This window comes from Passer domesticus, chromosome 34, assembly GCF_036417665.1.
Source record: "Passer domesticus isolate bPasDom1 chromosome 34, bPasDom1.hap1, whole genome shotgun sequence".
Taxonomy (NCBI): Eukaryota; Metazoa; Chordata; class Aves; order Passeriformes; family Passeridae; genus Passer; species Passer domesticus.
The window spans coordinates 1136655-1157334 of record NC_087507.1 but is presented as its reverse complement, the minus strand read 5'-3'; the positions used below and the strand labels follow the sequence as shown (position 1 = coordinate 1157334).

General features: G+C 68.6%; 4 protein-coding genes and 1 long non-coding RNA gene across 5 annotated transcripts; 2 read left to right on the top strand and 3 right to left on the bottom strand.

Annotated features, from left to right (window-relative positions):
• Positions 1-82: 82 nt before the first annotated feature.
• LOC135288627 (coiled-coil and C2 domain-containing protein 1A-like) lies at positions 83-1825 on the bottom strand. The gene is made up of 4 exons (XM_064401996.1): positions 1776-1825; positions 1408-1476; positions 331-412; positions 83-258 (listed from the first exon to the last, which is right to left on the bottom strand). The coding sequence occupies exons 2-4, from the start codon at positions 1456-1458 to the stop codon at positions 83-85; spliced, it is 309 nt and encodes a 102-aa protein (XP_064258066.1). The 5' UTR covers positions 1459-1476; positions 1776-1825.
• Positions 1826-1876: 51 nt separating this feature from the next.
• LOC135288676 (uncharacterized) lies at positions 1877-4217 on the top strand. The gene is made up of 3 exons (XR_010351675.1): positions 1877-1969; positions 2210-2251; positions 2425-4217. It is a non-coding gene; the product is annotated as an uncharacterized LOC135288676 (long non-coding RNA).
• Positions 4218-4254: 37 nt separating this feature from the next.
• Positions 4255-5690, top strand: BRME1 (break repair meiotic recombinase recruitment factor 1). Its single transcript, XM_064401995.1, has 4 exons — positions 4255-4366; positions 4610-4715; positions 4812-4886; positions 4965-5690. The coding sequence occupies exons 1-4, from the start codon at positions 4255-4257 to the stop codon at positions 5068-5070; spliced, it is 399 nt and encodes a 132-aa protein (XP_064258065.1). The 3' UTR covers positions 5071-5690.
• Positions 5570-9113, bottom strand: NANOS3 (nanos C2HC-type zinc finger 3). The gene is made up of 4 exons (XM_064401994.1): positions 8818-9113; positions 8562-8776; positions 6652-8336; positions 5570-5730 (listed from the first exon to the last, which is right to left on the bottom strand). Exons 3-4 carry the CDS (start codon positions 7430-7432, stop codon positions 5570-5572), a joined length of 942 nt encoding a protein of 313 aa, XP_064258064.1. The 5' UTR covers positions 7433-8336; positions 8562-8776; positions 8818-9113.
• Positions 9114-19414: 10301 nt separating this feature from the next.
• Positions 19415-20378, bottom strand: C34H19orf53 (chromosome 34 C19orf53 homolog). The gene is made up of 3 exons (XM_064402057.1): positions 20217-20378; positions 19932-19987; positions 19415-19860 (listed from the first exon to the last, which is right to left on the bottom strand). The coding sequence occupies exons 1-3, from the start codon at positions 20302-20304 to the stop codon at positions 19726-19728; spliced, it is 279 nt and encodes a 92-aa protein (XP_064258127.1). The 5' UTR covers positions 20305-20378; the 3' UTR covers positions 19415-19725.
• Between the last annotated feature and the right edge of the window lie 302 nt (positions 20379-20680).

Here is a 20680-nt window from a genome sequence, read left to right as displayed (position 1 = left end):
ATCCCCCCCAAACCAGCACAGGGACCCCAAAACCAGCCAAGGACACCAAAACCAGGCTCAGGGACCCCCACAAAACACAGCCTCAGGGATCCCAAAACCAGCTTGGGGACCCCCCAAAACCCAGGCACAGGGACCCCAAACCCAGCCTCACCAGCAGCTCCTCCTCGTTCTCCAGACCTTCCTCCCCCTCCTCCTCCTCCTCCTCCTCGGGGGGGTCCCGGAGGCACAGCCGGGCCAGGGTCTCCACGGCTGCCAGGTCTGGGGGGGCGGGGGGGTCACACACCGATGTTGGGGGGGGGTTGGAGGGGAGGGGAGGGGAGGGGGATTCACCTGGGGGGGGCGGGGGCTCCCCCGGCCGCGGAGCCCCCCGGGCCCCCAGCAGCTGCAGCAGCTCCGCCTCCAGCCCGCGAGCCTGGGGAGGGGGCGGCAGCTCAGGGACCCCCGGCAGGGAGCCGGGACCCCCGGCAGGGAGCCAGGGACCCCCGGAGGGATCCAGAGACCCCCGGGAGGGAACCAGGGACCCCCAGAGTGAACCGGGACCCCCGGCAGGGAGCCAGGGACCCCCGGGAGGGAATCAGGGACCCCTGGAGGGATCCAGGGACCCCCAGAGGGAGCCAGGGACCCCCGGCAGGGAGCCAGGGACCCCCGGAGGGATCCAGAGACCGCCGGGAGGGGATCCAGGGACCCCCGGAAAGGATCCAGGGACCCCCAGAGTGAACCGGGACCCCCGGGAGGGGATCCAGGGAGGGAACCCGGGAATCCAGAGACCCCCCGAGAGGGAATCCAGGGACCCCCAGGAGGGGATCCAGGGACCCCCCGGCAGGGAGCCAGGGACCCCTGGAGGGAACCAGGGACCCCCAGAGTGAACCGGGACCCCCGGGAGGGAATCAGGGACCCCCGGGAGGGAGCCATGGATCCTCGGGAGGGAACCAGGGACCCCCCGGGAAGGAACCCGGGACCCCCAGGAGGGAATTCTGGGACCCCCGGGAGGGAAACCGGGAATCCAGGGACCCCCAGGAGGGGATCCAGGGACCCCCGGGAAGGATCCAGGGACCCCCGGGAGGGAATTCAGGGACCCCCAGGAGGGAAACCAGGACCCCCGGGAGGGGTTCTGGGAATCCAGGGATCCCCCAAAGTGCCAGAGGGGTGCTTGGGACCCCCGGGAGGGAACCCAGGACCCCCGGGAGGGAATTCAGAGACCCCCGGGAGGGAAACTGGGAATCCAGGGACCCCCCAAAGTGCTGGAGAGGAGCCTGGGACCCCCAGGAGAGAACCCGGACCCCGGGAGGGAATCCAGGGAGGGAACCTGGGACCCCCGGGAGGGAATCTGGGACCCCCGGGACCCCCCAAAGTGGAGCCTGGGACCCCCGGCAGCCGGGGCAGGGGTCCCGGGGGGGTCTCACGCACCTGCCCGGCCACGGCCGCCCCCCGGCCCGCGGCCCTCCCGGCCCGGCTCATGGCTCCGCGTCCGCCGAGCTGCGGAGGGGCAAACCCCGCCCTGATTCAAACCCTCGGCTCCCCACGAGCCCCTCCGAGCCGCGTTCAGCCCCCCAGCCCCCTCAGAGCCCCCCAGCCCCCTCAGAGCCCCCCGCTCCTCGCCAGGCCCGGGCGCGCCCCGCGAGGCCCCGCCGCGCCCTTCGCCGCCTCCCAGAGCGCCCCACAAGGCGCCGCCACCCCCCAGCGGCCCGCAGGGCTCGCCCCCCGACCGCGGTGCTGCCGTTTATCCCGGTTTAAACCCGTTTTGTCCCGGTTTGTCCCGGTTTATCCGCACTCACTTCCTGCTCCGCCGGCCGCTGTCAACACCCCGCGCTTTACAGCGCCGCCGTCGCAAAAGCCGCTGTCGTAAAAAACCGCCCTGCTTCGCGGCGCCGGAGAACTACAACTCCCAGCGTGCCCCGCGCCCGGCAGGGAAAAGGCGGGAAAAACGTGAGGGAGGCGGTGGGCAGAATGCCCCGAGGTGGAAAATCAGGTGGAAATCGGCGGAAATTCCACTGTTTTCACCTAAAGCCCAGAGGGTTTGGGGTTTTATGTTGCGGCTGTGCCTTTAGGGGAGCTGGGGGTTGTTGTTTGGGCTGTGAGGGCGTTGAAGGCTGTGAGGGGAAAATGGCGGCTGGGGCCTGAGGGGAGCTGAGGTGGCGTGACACGGGGAGCTGAGGTGGTGTGACACGGGGAGCTGGGGTAATTTGGGGTTGCTCTTTATCCTTCCTAGATAACGCCGGGATGGGGAAACGCAGGAGCCGCCCAATCCCAGGTAAAAGGAAAACACCCAAACATCCCAATTTGGGCCCACAATGACCCAACTGGGGTCATCTCCCCCCCCTTCTGGGAGACCCAGCTGGGATCTCCCCACATCCAAACTGATTTCCTTTTTTCCTTTCCATCAAAAAAAAAAATTTCCTTTTTCCCTCACCACGCACACAACAGGCGACAGGAAATTCCACGCTCCCAAAGCCAAGCGGATCCTTCAGGAAGCACCTGGAGCTGATCCCCATGGAGATCCTGCTGGGATGGATCCCAAGATCCCAGCAGAGGAAAAACTCCCCAAAGTGAGGTTTTTAATGTGATTTTACAGGAAGGGAGAGATGAGGAAATTGGAGGCGGCAGAGCACTGGGATCACCAAAACAGGGCATTTCCGATGGGGTGCAAGAGAATCGTGTGGAATTGCCCCAGCTGGGAATTTTGGAAGTGGATGGGGCAAGAGAGGATGAGCTGGAGTCACCAAAACCGGGAATTTTGGATGGGGCAGGAGAGAATTGTGGAGAATCACCAAAACGGCAGTTTTGGAGGTGGGTGTGGCAGGAGAGGAGCAGCTGGAGTCACTGAAAATGGAATTCTGGATGGAATGGGGCAGAACCATCTGGAATCACCTCAGCTGGGAATCTTGGAGGGGGGATGGAGCAGGAGAAGAGCAGTTGGAGTCACTAAAAATGGGAATTTGGATGGAACAGGAGAGGATCGGCGCGGAATTACCAAAACCAGAGATTTTGGATGGAACAGGAGAGGATCGGCCGGAATCACCAAAACCAGAGATTATGGAGGGTGGATGGGGCAGGAGAGGAGCAGCTGGAGTCACTCAAAGTGGGAATTTTGGATGGAACAGCAGAGGATCAGCTGGAAACACCAACACTAGAGATTTTAGAGGTGGATGGAGAGAAGCATCCAGAGCCAGTGAAACAGGAATTCCAGAGGCAAATGGGGCAGGAGAGGAGCATCTGGAGCCAGTGAAAATGGGAATTTTAGATGGAATAGGAGAGGAGAAGCTGGAGTCACTGGAAATTGGAATTTTGGATGGAACAGGAAACGATCCGCTGGAATTACCAAAACCAGGAATTCCAGAGGCAAATGGGGCAGGAGAGGAGCAGTTGGAGCCAGTCAAAATGGGAATTTTGGATGGAACAGGAGAGGAGAAACTGGAATCACCAAAACCAGGAATTCCAGAGGCAGATGGGGCAGGAGAGGAGCAGCCAGAGCCAAACTGGGAAATTCTCAGCCTGGGAATTTTGGGTGGAACAGGAGAGAACGAGCTGGAATCACCAAAACCAGGAATTTTGGAGGTGGATGGAGAGAAGCATCCAGAGCCAGTGAAACCAGGAATTCCAGAGGCGGATGGGGCAGGAGAGGAGCAGCCGGATCCAAACTGGGAAATTCCCAAACTGGGAATTTTGGGTGGAACAGGAGACAATGAGCTGGAATCACCAAAACCAGGAATTCCAGAGGCAGGTGGAGCAGCAGAGGAGCAGCCAGAGCCAAACTGGGAAATTCCCAAACTGGGAATTTTGGGTGGAATGGGAGAGAACGAGCTGGAATCACAAGACCAGGAATTCCAGAGGCGGATGGGGTAGGAGAGGAGCAGCCAGAGCCAAACTGGGAAACTCCCAAACTGGGAATTTTGGGTGGAACGGGAGAGAACGAGCTGGAACCAGCAGAACCGGGGGGTTCTGGCGCCCATGAGGACACGGCGATGGACACGGCCCCCGAGGGAAGCCTGGAGGTGACGGATGCAGCGGGAGAGGGGCCCGAAGGTGCCCTGCAGGAGGGATGTGGCACTGGCATCGCCCTGGGGACGGACACGGGGTCACCAGGTGGTCCCCGAGGTGCCCAGAGCGGTGGAGGGGACGCGGGGAGCAGGAATTGCCAGGGTGGCAGTGCCAGGGTGGCCACAGCAGGGTCAGATCCAGCAGCCACCGGCACCGAGCCCCAGGAGCAGCGGGAAGGGACCAGCCCAGAGCTCCAGCGGAGAAGGTACAACTGGGATGGCCCCAAACTGGGATCCAGGGACCCCTCCCCTCCCAAACTGGGATCCAGGGACCCCTCCCCACCCAAACTGGGATCCAGGGACCCCTCCCCACCCAAACTGGCATCCAGGCACCCCTCCCCACCCAAACTGGGATCCAGGGACCCCTCCCCATCCCAAACTGGGATCCGGGGACCCCTCCCCACCCAAACTGGGATCCAGAGACCCCTCCCCACCCAAACTGGGATCCAGAGACCCCTCCCCACCCAAACTGGGATCCAGGGACCCCTCCCCATCCCAAACTGGGATCCAGGGACCCCTCCCCACCCAAACTGGGATCCGGGGGACCCCTCCCCACCCAAACTGGAATCCAGGGACCCCTCCCCACCCCCTTGCCCTCCCAGCTCTTCTTTCCCTGCAGCCATGGCACACCACAGGCCAGACCCACACCGGATCCACAAGGAACATCCCGTGGGAAAGGTGAGTGGATCCAGCCCCTCCTGCAGGAACAAAACCCTGATTTTGCCTGCAGTTCCCAATTTAGGGAGTGAAAAAACCCCGATTGTCCTCCCCCAGCAGCGCCAAGGCCGCGGAGCCGGCGGACGCCAGCGACGTCATCCGCGGGCTGATCCGGGAGCTCTCAGACCTCAAGTGAGTCCTAAATCCGCCCGGATTTCACTGACATGGGGGGTCCAGCACCCCCCGAGTGATGCCCACGTCCCCCCACAGCCGCCTGGCCATGGGAGCGCGCCGAGGGCTGGAGCTGCTGCGGAGGCCGAGGGCACGGCGTGGCCGCAGGGCGGGCCCCGCTGGAAGCCGCTGGAAAGAGGGGTAGGGACGCCAGGAGCAATTAATAACAACAATAATTTATTGTTGGAAACAACGGGAATAAACCAAGCTTCATCTGGAGGATGGTTCCAGCACTCACTACCGGGGTGTTCACGTTGTTGTGGGTGAATAAATCCCACCAAAACCACCCAAACTCACCCCAAATGCCAAGGAATGGCTGTGGGGCTGGGATAAAGAATCCAGCACTTGGAGCAGCAGCCCCTTCCAGTCCCTTTCTGGCCTGGGATTAACCAAAACTCCACAATCCAACCCAAAACATCTGGTAACAGCTCCAGCACCTGGAGCAACGGCCCCTTCCCGGTCTGAGATTAACCAAAACTCAACAATCCAACCCAAAACATCTGGTAACCCCTGGAGCACCGAGCCCTTCTGGGATTAACCAAAACTCAACAATCCAACCCAAAACATCTGGTAACCCCTGGAGCACCGAGCTCTTCTGGGATTAACCAAAACTCAGAACTCAGAACTCAAACCCAACCCAAAACTCAGAACTGGCCCCCGCTGGCAGCACCCAGATCTGGCTGAGCGACTCCTGCGGGTGCCACGGCGTCGGGAGGTGGCACAAACTGGGCAAACTGGTCCCAGTCGAGCTCCAAGACTGGTCCCAGTCGAGCTCCAAGCCGTGGTCTCGTCCTCTGGGGAAGTCCTGGAAGAGAAGCCAGGAGAGAGAGGCAGGAGCACCAGGAGGAAGCAGCAGCACGTACCCCGTGGTTAGTGCCACATTCCTGGTGGGATTCCTGCAGGAATCCCGTCCCGGATAAATCCATGGCTCCTTCCTTCTTGTCACTTGTTTCCCAGTGCCTCCTCCTTCCTTTAGCTCTGGCTCCTTGGTGAGATTCCCTCGTGGAAATCCTGTTCCTGCCTAAATCCAGGATCTGAGAACCCTCAGGATCTGAAAACCCTCAGTACCTGCACAGGGACAGGGGATCCTCCATCCTTTGGTGGCTTCCCAGTGCCACCTGTCTGCTGGTGCCCTCCCCTTGGTGGCTCTGATTTCCTGATGAAATTCCTCACAGGAATCTGGCTAAACCAGGTTCTGGATGTGCCACACCATCACTGGGACGCTCCAAAGCTGCGTGGGCATCCTCCATCCCTCAGCCAGTCCCTGCTGTGCCCCTTCCCTCCATCAGGAGTTTCCTCACGAGAATCCCAAACCAGTTTTGGACGTGCCACACCTTCTGTGGCACCACTGGGACGCCCCAAAGCTGCGTGGGCATCCTCCATCCTCCAGCTACTCCCTTCCCTCCATCAGGAGTTTCCTCACGAGAATCCCAACCTTGGTTAAACACAGTTTTGGACGTGCCACACCCTCTGTGGCACCACTGGGACGCCCCAAACCTGCATGGGCATCCTCCATCCTCCAGCTACTCCCTTCCCTCCATCAGGAGTTTCCTCACGAGAATCCCAACCTTGGTTAAAACCCAGTTTTGGACGTGCCACACCCTCTGTGGCACCCCTGGGACGCCCCAAACCTGCGTGGGCACATGGCATCCTCCATCCCTGCTCCCCCTTCCCTCCACCACGGGAATCCCAACCCGGGACGTGCCACCACCCCGCCCAGCGGTACCTGCAGGGTGGCAGGGCTCCTCCATCCCCCGGCTACATGCTGGTGTCCCTGTGCCTCCTGCGGGCGCTGCTGGCGGGGCGCGGGGGCGGGCGTACACCGAGGTGTAGCCGCGGTGCGTGCGGGGGCAGAAGCGGCGCGTGTGCGCCTGGTCCTGCGTGGCGCCGCACTGGGGGCACACGTAGCTGCGCAGCACCGGGCACTGCAGGCGGCCCTGCGCGTCCCGCAGGCTGTGGCTCCGGTACACGCCCGGCGCCTCGCCGTTGTGCTGGCAGAACGAGCACGGGGCCGGCGCGGAGCACGGAGCGGGGCGTCCCACAGGGGGAGATGGCCCGGCATGTGGAGCTGGCCCGGCACGTGGAGCTGGCCCGGCACGTGGAGCTGGTTCAGCACACGGAGCTGGTCTGGCCCACAGAGCTGGCTCGGTGCATGGAGCTAGCCCAGTGCACAGAGCTGGTCTGGCACACGGAGCTGGTTCAGCACACGGAGCTGGTCTAGCATATGGAGCTGGTCCCACAGGTGGAGCCAGCCCAGCACACGGAGCCAGCCCAGTGCGTGGAGCTGGTCCCACATGTGGAGCTGGTCCTGCAGATGGAGCCAGCCCAGCAGGTGGAGCCAGCCTGGCACACGGAGCTGGCCCAGCACGTGGAGCTGGCCCAGCACGTGGAGCCGGCCCAGCACGCGGAGCCAGAGCTCCCAGCGACACCGAGATGTCCCCGAGGCCCGCAGGCTCACGCAGCAGCACGGCCACCACGGCCGCCAGCCCCAGGTAGTCCCGCCACATGTCGAAGTGTCCCGCGGCCTCCAGGCGTGGCGGCGCGACGGCCGCCCCGGTGCCACCAGCACGGCATGGCAGGGGACACCGCGGCGTCCTCGTGCCTCCCCAGCGAGGCTGCGGCGCTTCTGCCGTGGCGTGGCTGCCTCTCGTGTCACCTCTGGTGTCACCTCTCGTGTCACTTCTCGTGTCACCTCTGCATCACCTCTTGTGCCGCCTCTCGTGTCACTTCTGGTGTCACCTCTCGTGTCACTTCTCGTGCCACCTCTGGTGTCACCGGCGGTCCCCGCATGGCGCGTGGCCGCATGTGGCTCCTTCTTCCAGATGTTTCTGGTGTCCCCAGTTCTGCCGTGGCGTGGGGCTGCTCCGGCCAGTGTCGCTGGTGGCGTGGAGCTGGACACGCCAGCGCTCCGTCCCAGTGCTCCCAGTGCTCCCGGTGCTCCCGGTGCTCCCGGTGCTCCCAGTGCTCCCGGTGCTCCCGGTGCTCCCGGTGCTCCCAGTTCTCCTGGCGTGGCGTGGAGCTGCTCCGGCCGGTCTTGCTGGACACCTCAGCGCTCCGTCCCAGTGCTCCCAGTATTCCCAGCGCTCTGTCCCGGTGCTCCCGGTGCTCCCGGTGCTCCGGTGCTCCTGGTGCCGGTACCGTCGCCGCTCCCGGTGCTCCCAGTGCTCCCAGTGCTTCCAGTTCTCCTGGCGTGGCGTGGACCTGGTCCGGCCGGTGTTGCTGGAATACTGGGTCCCAGTGCTCCCAGTATTCCCAGCGCTCCGTCCCAGTGCTCCCAGTGCTCCCAGTGCTCCCGGTGCTGCCGGTGCTGCCGGTGCCGTGGCCGCTCCCGGTGCCCCGCTCCCGGTGACCGCGTGGTCAGCGCCGCCGCCTTCGGGGGTGTCCAGACGGGCGGGGCGCGGCCATCGCGGCCTGTCGCGGATTGGGGTTAATCACCGCGATTTCGGTAATCGCCGCGATGAGCGCTGCCCGCCCCGGGCCATGCCGGCAATCCCCGAGCGCCGTTTTGGGGCAAGATCGGGGGGTTTTGGGCCGGGGGGGATGTGTGGGGTTGGGAAATTCCCGCCCGGGGAGGATCCTGGGGATGCTGCGGGCGCCACGGACAGCCGAATGTCGGTGTTTTCACCCCAAACTCACCGAGGGGATCCCCTGGGGGGAGGTGGGATCGACGGGTCCGCGGTGCGACGGGGATCCCACACCGTGCTCCATGCAGCAGCATCCCGGATCCGTCCGTGTTCTCGTGGGGATCCCAGCGGGATTTTGGGATCTGCTCCCATCCGGGACCTGTCCCTGTTCTTGTGGGGATCCAGCGGGATTTTGGGATCTGCTCCCATCCAGGACCTGTCCCTGCCCTGGATTTTGGGATCTGCTCCCATCCAGGACCTGTCCCTGCCCGGATTTTGGGATCCCAGTGGGATTTTGGGATCCATCTCCTGGCGGGATCCCCCCCTGCTCCTGGCATTCCCTCTGCCCAGGGAAGCTTCTGGAATCCCGCCGGGATTCCCTCCCCACTCAGGCACTGAATCCCAGGATAATTCACCCAAACCCAGGGAATTCACCCCAAACCCAGGGAGTTCACCCCAATCCCAGGATAATTCACCCCAATCCCAGAGAATTCACCCCAATCCCAGAGAATTCACCCAAACCCAACCCCAGCACCCAGCGAACCCCAGGAGCCCCAAAGGGTAAATAAAAACCCTTTTGGGGTGAAAAATGGAGGAAAAGGGAAAAAAACTGGGGGGGGGGGGGGCGGGCCATTGCTGGGCTGAACCCCAATTCCCCCGGGTTTGACCCCAAAGCTTGCTCTGGTCCCGGGATGGGAAACTGTGAGACCCCAGGTGTGGGTGGGGTGTCCTCGGGTGTCCCCCAATGTCCCCAAGTGTCCCCAGGTGTCCCCAGGTGTCCCCAGATGTCCCCCGATGTCCCCCGATGTCCCCAGGTGTCCCCAGCTGTCCCCAGGTGTCCCCAGCTGTCCCCAGCTGTCCCCAGGTGTGGGGTGGGATGTCCCCAGGTGTCCCCAGGTGTCCCCAGGTGTCCCCAGCTGTCCCCAGATGTCCCCAGGTGTGGGTGGGATGTCCCCAGGTGTCCCCAGGTGTCCCCAGATGTCCCCAGATGTCCCCAGGTGTCCCCAGGTGTCCCCAGGTGTCCCCAGGCCCTGGCGGGGGGCGGGGCTCAGCTCAGCCCTGAGGCCCCGCCCACTGACAACACGCCCCCTCCTCCTCGGCGCTGATTGGCCACCAGCCCCCCCGGGCACGCCCCGCCCCGTTCAGCCCCGCCCCCGCCCATTTAAAGGGCCCGCAGCCTCCTTTAACCCCTGCGCGCCCGGCGGGATGGGGGCTCGGGGAGGGGGGGGGGGGGTCTGCAGATGGGGACCCCCGAGCTCCCCCGCCCGGCGCGGCAGCGCCCCCCGGCATCTCCGGGGAGCAGGGCGCGCTCCGGCACGATGAGAGCGGGGAAACTGAGGCACGGCAGGCGGGGGGGGCGCCGGTCGCACGGTGCCCAACGCGCCTCATGCCGCGGGGGTCCCGGGGGGGTTCCTGGGGGTCCCCCACGGCTCCTCCCGGGGGTCCCGCCCCCGCCAAAGCCCCCCGGCCCCGCCCGGTGACTCACCGGCCGCACCGGGAAGGGAGGGGAGGGGGACACGGGGAGGGGAGGGGGGGTAACCCCCCCCCAAACAGCCGGGAGGGGGCCCCGAGGGTTTTTGGGGGGGGTCTGCGGGGGTGGGGGGTGGCGGTGAAAGCGCCTTTGTCCGGGCCCGCCGGTCCCTGCCCGGTGAGTCACGGCCGCGTGGTTCGGCCCTGAGTCACCCCCGGGCCCCCCCGGACCCCCCCGCGGCACCGGGGGCACCCGGGGGGCTCCTCCTGCCCCCCCCCGGCACCGGGACCCCCCCCAGGGGACATCTGGGGTGGGGGGGGGCACAAAAATGCGGGGGAAAGGCGGATTTGGGGCGGGGGGTCCCATCACCCCTCGGAGTGCCCTGGGAGGGGCCGGGGGGGAACCTCCCCCCCCACACCGGGGACACCCCCGGGACCCTCCCCCACCGGGGACACCCCCGGGGACACCCCTGGGACCCTCCCCCACACCGGGGACACCCCCGGGGCCGCCCCCCCGGGCAAGCCCCGGCCCCCCCGGCCCCGCCCGGTCCCGGTTCCGCCCGTGAGTCACGGCCGTGACTCAGCCCCGCCGCAGCAGCGCGGCCGGGGGGGCCGGGGGGGGCCGGACCCCCGCCCGTGATGGGAACACCGAGCCATAGTGGGGACCCCCACCCTTAATGGACCAGCGAGCCATAATGGGGACCCCTGACCCATGGTGGGACTCACAGACCCATAGTGGGGATCCCCAACCCATACTGGGGACCCCCCACCCATAATGGGGGACCCCTGACCCATGGTGGGACTCACAGACCCATAGTGGGGACCCCCGACCCATATCAGGGACCCCTGACCTGTGTGGGGACCCCTGACCTTTATTGGGGACCCCCCGGCCCACATGGCGCTCCCAGTCACTGCCAGCGCCCCCCGCCCAGCGCTCCCAGTTTGCCCAGTGCCAGGGCATGCGAGTGTGGTGCCGTGTGTGTGCCGTGCCAGTGTCACCCGTGTCACTGCCACACTGTGCCCTGTCCCATGCCAGTGTCACTCCTGTCACTGCCATGCCGTGCCCTGTCCCATGGTGGTGACACTCCTGTCACTGCCATCCCTGCCCTGCTGTGCCATGCTGTGCTGTTCCACACTGGTGGCACCCGTGTCACTGCCATGCCGTGCCCTGTCCCATGGTGGTGGCACTCCTGTCACTGCCATGCTGTGCCCTGCAGTCCCACACTGGGGACATCCCCGTCCCTGCCATGCCTGGGCCGTGCTGTGCCGTGCCGTGCTGGTGTCAGTGCCACGCTGTGCCCTGTCCCGTGCCAGTGTCACCCCTGTCACTGCCATGCCATGCCACACCGTGCTGTGCCCTGTTCCATGGTGGTGTCACCCATGTCAGTGCCGTGTCCTGCCATGCCATCCCTGCCCTGCCGTGCTGTTCTGTGCCGGTGACACCCCTGTCCCTGCCATCCCTGCCATCCCTCCCGTGCCGTGCCGTGCCGTGCCGTGCCGTGCCGCGCCGCGCGGCCCACGCTGCCGCCGCCGCTCCTCCCGGGCTGACTCAGGCGCTCGGAATGCGCCGGCGGCGCGTGGGCGCTGCCCGGGCCGCTGCCATTGCCTAGAAAGGGCATCCCGAGCCCCGGGGGCCACCGGGGCCGGCGGGGCCACCGCGGGACCCACGGCGAGCCCACGGGGCCACCACCGGCTACACAGGGCCACCGGGGCCACCTGGGGCCGGCATGGCCAGCGGGGCCACCCGGCCACCGGCATGGCCAGCGGGGCCACCCGGGCACGGGCAGGGCCACCGCGGGACCCACAGCGAGCCCACGGGGCCACCGCAGCCACCCGGGGCCACCACGGGACCCACAGCGAGCCCACGGGGCCACCAGGGCCACCATGGGCACTGGCAGGGCCACCAGGGCCACCACGGACCCGGCAGGGCCACCGTGGCCACCTGTGACCCCCAGCCCTGGCACGGCCCCCACGGTCCGGGCACGGCCACCACGGGGACCCGCGGTGGCCACGGGGGACCCTGCCGCGGGCTAGTGGGGGTGCCCAGGTGTGCGCAGGTGTGCAGGGCCACCGGCAGGGCCGTGTGGCCAGCCCCGTGTCCCCCCCGTGTCCCCCCCGTGTCCCCGTGCCACGTCCCCGGTCCGTGCCCGACCCTGCCGGGGCCGGGGGGGGCCCTCGGGAGGCCCCGGGGGGAGGGGGGGGGGTCCCGTGTTTAAAATTAGCAGCTGGTGAAGGTGGGGGGGGGGGGGTGTGTTGCTCTGTGCCAGATGTGCAACCGCTGCCAGATGTGGGGCGGGACCAGGAAGGGCCTGGGGGGCACTGGAGGCACTGAGGGGCACTGGGAGGCACTGGGGGGCACTGGAGGCACTGGGAGGCACTGGGGGCACACTGGCGGGGAACTGGGGAGCACTGGGGGGCACTGGGAGGCACTGGGAAGCACTGGGGGGGAACTGGGGAGCACTGGGGAGCACTGGGGGGGCACTGGGGGCACATTGGGGGGGAACTGGGGAGCACTGAGAGGCACTGGAGGTGCCCACCCTGCCCCACTTCTGGGGGGCAGGTGGGTTTGGGGGGTGTGGGGCAGAGCCGGCGGTGGGGCAGGGGGTTATGGGGCAGTCTATGGGGTGTGGGGGCTGTGGAGCAGGGCTGGGGGCGAGTGCCAGGGCTGGCCATGGGGCAGGGCCGTGGGGCAGGGCTGTCAGTGGGGCAGAGCCAGGGGCAGGGCTGACCGTGGGGCAGGGCCGTGGGGCTGGCAGTGGGGCAGGGCTGGCAGTGGGGCTGGCAGTGGGGCAGGGCAGTGGGGCAGGGCTGGCAGTGGGGCAGGGCAGTGGGGCAGGGCTGGCAGTGGGGCAGGGCTGGCTGTGGGGCAGAGCCGGCCGTGGGGCAGGGCTGGCAGTGGGGCAGGGCTGGCGCCGCGGCAGCAGTGACGCGCTGTGGTTTCGCTACTTCCGATATAAAACTCTGTTTAATGTCTGTGTGTGCAGCATCGCCATGGTGACCCCCGGCCCCCCCGGCCCCGCTGTGCCTCTGGCGCCCCACGGCAGCGCTGTGGGGTGCGCGGCCCCCGGCCGTGGGGCACGGGGGGCTGCTGATGTGGGGAGCGCCATGGGGCAGGGACCCCACTTTCTGTGGGGCACTGAACCCCTTGTGCCATGGGGCAGGGACCCCGCTTTCTGTGGGGCACTGAACCCCCTTGCCATGGGGCAGAGAACCCCCATCTGTGGGGCATAAACCCCCTTTGTGTGGGGCATGCAGACCCTGTGCCATGGGGCAGCGAACCCCCTTGCCATGGGGCAGGGAACCCGCTTTCTGTGGGGCATAAACCCCCTTTGTGTGGGGCACACAGACCCTGTGCCATGGGGCAGGGAGCCTGCTTTCTGTGGGGCACTGAACCCCCTTTCTGTGGGGCACCGAACCCCCTTTCTGTGGGGCACACGGTCCCTGTGCCATGGGGCACTGAACCCCCTCTCTGTGGGGCACACCGTCCCTGTGCCATGGGGCACTGAACCCCCTCTCTGTGGGGCACCGAACCCCCTTTCTGTGGGGCACTGAACCCCCTTGCCATAGGGCACTGAACCCCTTGTGCCATGGGGCACTGAACCCCCTCTCTGTGGGGCACTGAACCCCCTTTGTGTGGGGCACTGAACCCCCTTTGTGTGGGGCACACCGTCCCTGTGCCATGGGGCACTGAACCCCCTCTCTGTGGGGCACTGAACCCCCTCTCTGTGGGGCACCGAACCCCCTTGCCATAGGGCACTGAACCCCTTGTGCCATGGGGCACTGAACCCCCTCTCTGTGGGGCACTGAACCCCCTCTTTGTGGGGCACTGAACCCCCTCTCTGTGGGGCACTGAACCCCCTTTCTGTGGGGCACACCGTCCCTGTGCCATGGGGCAGCGGGATCCCTTCCTGGGGGGCACGGATCCCCTTGGCCAGGGGGCACGAAGCCCCCTCGCCATGGGGCAGGTGGGGCACACATCACTGTGATCCCCTCGCCACGGGGGCACGTGTGGCACTGACACCCCTCTCCATGGGGCACAAAGCCCCCTTTCCATGGGGCAGAGATCCCCCTGCCATGGGGCACGAAGCCCCCTCACCATGGGGCACAGATCCCCTGCCATGGGGCACTGATACCCCTTTCCATGGGGCACGAAGCCCCCTCGCCATGGGGCACAGATCCCCTGCCATGGGGCACTGATACCCCTCTCCATGGGGCACGAAGCCCCCTTTCTATGGGGCACAAAGCCCCCTCTCCATGGGGCAGAGATCCCCTGCCATGGGGCACGAAGCCCCCTCGCCATGGGGCACATGGGGCACGAAGCCCCCCCACTCCCTCCCGGTGCCGCCGCTGCGGGGCCGTGCGGGGTCCGGGGGTCAATCTCGGGGGTCCCGCGCGGCCCGGGGGCGGTCCCGGGGGTCCCGGGGTCGATCCCGGGGGTCCCATGCGGGCTCCGGGCTCGGTCCCGGGGGTCGGGGCTCGGTCCCGGGGGTCCCGCGCGGCCCCGGGGCGGTCCCGGGGCGGTCCCGGGGCGGGCGGAGGCGATCCCGGTCCCTCCTCCTTCCCCCGCGCCCCCCCGTTCCCCGCCGCCGCCGCGGCCTCGTCGCTCCCGGGGCGGAGCGAAGCGTTTTAAAAGCGTTTCCCTTCTTGGAGTAAAAGTCAGAGACTTGGGGAGCCCCCGGGAGCCCCCCTGCCCGGCCGCTGCCCCCCCCCGCGCCCCCCGGGACCCCCCGTTCCCCGCCGCCGGTGAGTAGCGGGGGGCGCTGGAAGGTTCCGGGAGCGCGGCGGGGCCTCGTGCCCGCCCGGGGCTGGCGGGAACGGCCGCGGCTCCGCCGGTCCCGCCGGGAGCGCTCCGCGCTCCGGGGCCGCATCGACGGCGCGAGGCTCGGGGGGCGGCGGGGGGGGTCTGGGGAGGGGTCCCGCCCTCGGGGGGGGTTATTTTAACGGGGGGGGGTGTGCCGGTGGGGCGTGGGCTCGGGCGGGGGGGCCCGGGGGGGCGGCGGCGCCGGGCGGTGATTCATCCTTTCCCCCCGCGCCGCCGGGGCGGCCCCGGCCCGCCCCCGCCCCCGCCGCTGGGCCCGAGCCACGCCGGAGCCGCCCGGGACCCCCCACCCCGGCGCGGGACCCCCCCCCTAAAATCCACTGATCCCCCCCCCCAAAACCACTGACCCCCCCCCACCCCAGAAATCTCAGCCCCCCCCCCCCCGTCCGGAGCCCCGAACTCAGGGAGCGGCTCCGGTTTGGGAACCCCAAAATCCCGCACGCCCCCACCGGCATGAGACCCCCCCCCAAACCCACTGACCCCTCCCAGACCCACTGACCCCCCCCCCCAAACCCCACAGATCCCCCCCTCCCACCCTGAACCCCAAATCTCACCCCCCCCCGCCCGGACCCCCAACGCCGGAGCCCCCCCCGGTTCGGGGGTCTCAGCCCCACCTGCTGCGACACCCCCAGACCTCGGAGCCCTCCCGCTGTGGGACCCCCAAAACCCTGCAGACCCCCCGGGCCTGGAGACCCCCAGACCCGCCCGGTGCCGGTTCCCCCCCCCCGCTGTTGGACCCCCCCTCAAATCCCAGCCCCCCCCGGAGCCCCCAGACCCACCGCGCCCCATCCTTGGGACCCCCCAAAACCCCCCGGCCTCACCCCTTTGGCCTCGCGACCCCCCGACCCGCAGCGCCCCCCGCCCCCTCACCCCCCCCCAGCCCCTCATGGCCCCCCAGATCAGCCCCCCCACCCCAAAAAGCCCCCCCGGCCCCCGCAGCCCCCCGGCCCCGCTGCCGCATTCCGCGGGCGTCGGGCGGCGCCGCCGCCTTTTCCCGCTCGCTTTTGGGGCCGAAGGTGGGAATTTTGGCACCGGGCCCCCCCCGCCGGGGCCCCCCCCGCCGGGGCCGCCCCCGCCCGGGGCCGCGGGAGCCGGTCGGGGCGGCCGGGCCGGCACCGCCCTGGCGCCGGGGGGGCACCGGGAGGGGCCCCAAAACCGGGCACGGCGGGGGGGCCCCCAAAAAAACCCCTCAGGACTCGGGGGCGGGGGGCAAATCCGAGCCCCCCACCCCCCTCCCCAAAAAGGCGAGGTCGCCCCCCCGCCCCACGCTTGGGGGGCGCGGTGGCACCGGCGCTGTCACGGCCACGGTGGCGCCTTCCTGGGGACCCCCCGGGTTTGGGGACCCCCGGGTTTGGGGACCCCCCCGGGTTTGGGGACCCCCCCAGCCCCTCGTGGCGCTGCCGGTGCCGCCGGTACCGGGGGCGGCCGAGCCCCGCCGGCACCGGGGGCGCCGCCGCTGTCGCGATTGTCGCGATTGTCGCGACCCCCCCGGTGGGCAGCGGGGGTCGGGGCGCCCCTCAAACCCCCCCGAGCCCCCCCCCGAGCCCCCCGGGCCGCTCGGTGCCGCCGCCGCTGTTTACCCCCGGATTTTGGGCCGGTTCCACCCGATTCCCTTTGAAGTCGCCCCGTTGTCGTGACGACGCTGATGTCACGGCCGGGCGGGGCCTCGTGGGTCCCACATGGCGCCGGCAGAGCCCCGGGGACATCGGGGACACCGGGGCCACCCGGGCCGCGACAGCGCGGCCGGGCCGGGGACACCCCGGGGACAGCGGGGGACACCCCGGGGACACCTTGGGGACACCTCGGGGACACCCCGGGGACACCTCGGGGACACCTTGGGGACAGCGGTGGCACCGGGCACGCGGGGCACGGCCCCGTGGGGACATCCAGGGGGTCCCGGAGTGGCCGTCCCGCCCTGGGGACAGCGAGGGGACGCCGGGGACGTGGCACGGCCCGGAGCGGTGGCGGTGCCCCGGGGCTGGGGACAGCCAGCAGTGTCCCCTGCAGCGTCCCCGAGCCTGTCCCGGTGCCGTGTCCGTGTCCCCCGGTCCTGTCCCCCGGTCCTGTCCCCAGTCTTGTCCCGGTGCCACCGTCCCGTCCCCTCTGTGTCCCCTCAGTGTCCCCATCCCATCTCCCCGGGACCCCCCTGGACCCCCTCAAAACCACCTGGAGACCCCAAAAAACACCCGGAGACCCCCCTGGATACCCCCAAAAACGCCTCGAGACCCCAAAAAAACACCTGGAGACCCCCCCCAAACACCTGGAGACCCCCCCCAAACACCTCGAGACCCTCCTGGAGCCCCCCCAAACCCACCTGGAGACCCCAAAAAAACACCTCAAGACCCCCCTGGAACTCCCAAAATACTTTGAGACCCACCCCCAAAAATAGCCGGAGACCCCCAAACACACCTGGTGACCCCCGAAAAACACCTCGAGACCCCTCCCCAAACACCTGGAGACCCCTCCCCCAGCACCTGAGACCCCTCCCCCAGCACCTGAGACCCCCCGGGACCCCCCAAACCCCCCTGGAGACCCCCCTGACCCCTCCCCCGTTCCCACAGGTGACCCCGACGCTCGGACGCCCCCAGGGAGCACCGGGACCCTCACGGGGGGGGAGGGGGTGTCCGACCCCTCCCCCACCCCACCGAGGGGGGGGGCGATGTCCGACCCCTCCCCCACCCCGCTGCCGCCCGCCGGGGTTCCTGGCTTTGGGATTTTTTTACCGTTTTTTGCCCAAAATCACATTGCCAGGGATTTCCAACGGGCCCCAGCCCCCCGCCGCCGTGCCGGGGGGGGGGTTTGGGGGGTCCTGGGGGGGTTATTTTGGGGAGGGGGTTTCGGGGCGGTTCGGGGTGGTTTTGGGGTGGTTTCGGGTGGTTTCGGGGGCAGGGGGGGGCAGGGCTTAGCCCACCTGTGAACAGAGTCCAGCCGCGCCGTGTTCACAGTGGCTAAGTTCCGCCCCCCGCCCCCTCGCCCGCACTGAGGGACGACCCCCCCCCAAAAAAAAAAACCCAAAAAAATTAAAATTAAAATTTTCGGGGCTCCCCCAAACCCCCTTGGAGCCCGGGATCCCCCGAAACACCGCAACGCCCCCCCCCCCAAAAAAAATACCCCAAAAACCCCGAGTGCTGCGGCACGGCCGGGAACCCCGGGACCCCCCCCCAGCCCCGGGACCCCCGGGGACCCCCGGGCGCCGCCCCCGGTGCCCGCTGAGCTGATTTGCAGTTGCTTTGGATAAACTGGCTCAGTTCAGCAGGAACAGGGGTCGGGCCCCCGCGCCCCGAGACCCCCCCGGGGGTCCCCAATTCCCGGGGAGCCCCCCCCGGGGGAGACCCCCCCCACCAAAACCCCGCGGTCACTCCCCGAGCTCAGCGAGACCCCAAAACCCCCCCAGGGGTCACCCAGAAATCAGCGGGGGGGCACGGGCGGATTTTGGGGGGATCTGTGGGATTTTTTTGGGGGGGGTCTGTGGGACTTTTTGGGGGGGTCCGGGATTTTTTTTAAGGGAGGTCTGTGGGATTTGTGGGGGGGATCTATGGGATTTTTGGGGGGGGTCCGTGGGTTTTTGTGGGGGTCCGAGGATTTTTTTGGGAAGGGGTCTGTGGGATTTTCGGGGGGTCTTTGGCGTTTTTTTGGGGGGTCCGTGGGGCGTTCCCCGTCCCCCCCCCGCCCGTCCCCGGTCCCGGGCGAGCCCCGGCGGCTCCGGGTGAGTCACGGGCGGGGTTTGGGGGGGGTCCGGGGGGGCCCCGCCCCGCGCGAGGCCCCGGGGGGGTTCGGCGTGCGGCCCCTCCCCCAACCGTTCCCTGTTTGTTTCCCAAAATAAACCCGGCGGCGCCGATTCCAGGGAATTTCCCTGACGTCATTGGGGGCGGGGCTCGGGCGGCGGCCACACCCAGGGTGGGGGGAGGGGAGGCACCCACGTGGCTTTGCCCCGCCCAAAAAGGGGCGCGGCGCCTTTAAGCGGTGGCCACGCCCCCCGCAGCGCTCCCATTGGCTGCCGCGGCTGGCGCAGCTGTCAATCAGCGCCGGGCGGGGCGGGCTGTCAGTCAAAGCGCAGCTGGCCAATCAGCGCGGGGAGGGGCGGGGCTTAGGGGTTCATTCATAAAGTTGTGGCGGCGGCGGGAAACGGGGGAGGGGCGGGAACCCCCCCAAAGCCCCGGGGACCCCCCGAGGGAGCGCCCCCAGACCCACCGGGACCCCCCAAGAGCACCCCCAGACCCACCAGGACCTCTGAGACCCTCCCCAAATCCACCGAGACCCTCCCGAGAGCACCCCCAGACCCACCGGGACCCCCAAGGATACCGAGACCCCCTCTCAGGAGCCTCTGAGGGACCCACAGGACCCCCAAGAACCCCTTGAAGACACCAGGACCCCCCCAGTGACCCCCTCCGGGGGACAGCACGACCCCCCTGGGGACCCCGAGACCCCCAGGGACCCTTACCCAGCCCCCAGAACCCTCCCGGGGGCACCGGGACCCCCTCAGGACCCCCCAGTGTTCACCCCCCTCCCCAGATATCCCCTGCAGGAGCCCCCCAATCCCTTCTGCGACCCCCAAACACCAGACACGGCGCCGCGGGCGAGGGCAGGACACAAATCCCTTTTATTAAAGGCTGAGAACGGCCCGGATTCCCCCCGGCTGCGGGGGTCGCTCCCGGGGGTCTCGGGGCTGCGATCAGCCCGGACTGCCCCAGACCCTTTTGGAGCTCACGGAGGGGGTTCAGGGGTCGTTCCTGGGGGATTCTGTGGGGCTGAGAGGAGCCTGCATTTCCCCAGGGCGGGGTTCGGGGATGGTTCCGGGGGTCTCGGGGCTGCGATCAGCCGGGACTGCCCCGGAGCCGGGTGGAGCTCAGTCCCGGCGGTGCGGGGGTCGCTGCCGGGGGTCCCGGGCTCAGCCCCGGCCCTTCTTGGCGCTGTCCTTGCCGCCCTTGGGCGCCGTCAGCAGGGCCAGCTTCTTGGGCAGCGCGCCCTGCGCCCGCTGCACGGCCTCCCGCTCGATGCGCGCCCGGATCCCGACCTCCAGCCGCTGCGGGAGCACCGGGGGCTCAGGGGGGCTCGGGGGAGAGCCCCCGGCCCCCGCGGGACCCCCCGCCTCACCTTCTTCAGCTTCTGCTGCTGGATCACGCGCAGCTTCTTGGGGGCGATGGTGCGGCCTGCGGGAGCGAGCCGGGCTGAGACCCCGGGGCCGGCTCAGGGGCACCGGAGAGCGCCCGGGGCCGCCGCGGGGCCCGCCCGCCCACCGGAGCGCCGGGGCCGCCTCCCGCCCGCCCCGCGGGGAGAGCCCCCGGCCCGCCCGGGCCCCGAGCCCCCGCCCCGAGCCCCGAGCCCCCGCCCCGGGCCCCGAGCCCCCGCCCCGGGCCCCCGTCCCGGGCCCCGCCGCACCTCCTTTCCGCGGGCCCCGAGCGCTCCGCGCCGCCGCCGCCGCCGCCTTGGGGCGCTTGGCCGCGGCCTTGGGCCGGCCCTGCGCCATGGCGGCCGTGAGGGAGCGCGGGGCACGCCGGGATGCACCGGGGCGGAACTGCGCAAGGGCTGCCGGGATATACCGGGGCGTTAATGCCGCAAGGGGCGCCGGGATATACCGGGGCGGAAGTGCGCAAAGGATGGCGGGATATACCGGGGCGTTAATGCCGCAAGGGGCGCCGGGATACACCGGGGCGGAAGTGCGCAAGGTGTGCCGGGATACACCGGGGCGGAAGTGCGCAAAGGGTGCCGGGATATACCGGGGCGGAAGTGCGCAAAGGGTGCCGGGATATACCGGGGCGTTAATGCCGCAAGGGGTGCCGGGATATACCGGGGCGGAAGTGCGCAAGGGCTGCCGGGATATACCGGGGCGTTAATGCCGCAAG

Coding starts and splice junctions, on each gene's coding strand:
- LOC135288627 (XM_064401996.1), bottom strand. CDS start 1,458: ATGAGCCGGGCCGGGAGGGCCGCGGGCCGGGGGGCGGCCGTGGCCGGG. Junction 413..1,407: donor GGGCGGCCGTGGCCGGGCAG/GTGCGTGAGACC, acceptor CCCCCTCCCCAG/GCTCGCGGGCTGGAGGCGGA. Junction 259..330: donor GGAGCCCCCGCCCCCCCCAG/GTGAATCCCCCT, acceptor CCGCCCCCCCAG/ACCTGGCAGCCGTGGAGACC.
- NANOS3 (XM_064401994.1), bottom strand. CDS start 7,432: ATGTGGCGGGACTACCTGGGGCTGGCGGCCGTGGTGGCCGTGCTGCTG. Junction 5,731..6,651: donor GGAGCCCTGCCACCCTGCAG/GTACCGCTGGGC, acceptor CTTCTCTTCCAG/GACTTCCCCAGAGGACGAGA.
- BRME1 (XM_064401995.1), top strand. CDS start 4,255: ATGGCCCCAAACTGGGATCCAGGGACCCCTCCCCTCCCAAACTGGGAT. Junction 4,367..4,609: donor CCACCCAAACTGGCATCCAG/GCACCCCTCCCC, acceptor ACTGGAATCCAG/GGACCCCTCCCCACCCCCTT. Junction 4,887..4,964: donor CGGGAGCTCTCAGACCTCAA/GTGAGTCCTAAA, acceptor GTCCCCCCACAG/CCGCCTGGCCATGGGAGCGC.
- C34H19orf53 (XM_064402057.1), bottom strand. CDS start 20,304: ATGGCGCAGGGCCGGCCCAAGGCCGCGGCCAAGCGCCCCAAGGCGGCG. Junction 19,988..20,216: donor TCGGGGCCCGCGGAAAGGAG/GTGCGGCGGGGC, acceptor TCGCTCCCGCAG/GCCGCACCATCGCCCCCAAG. Junction 19,861..19,931: donor AGCAGCAGAAGCTGAAGAAG/GTGAGGCGGGGG, acceptor GTGCTCCCGCAG/CGGCTGGAGGTCGGGATCCG.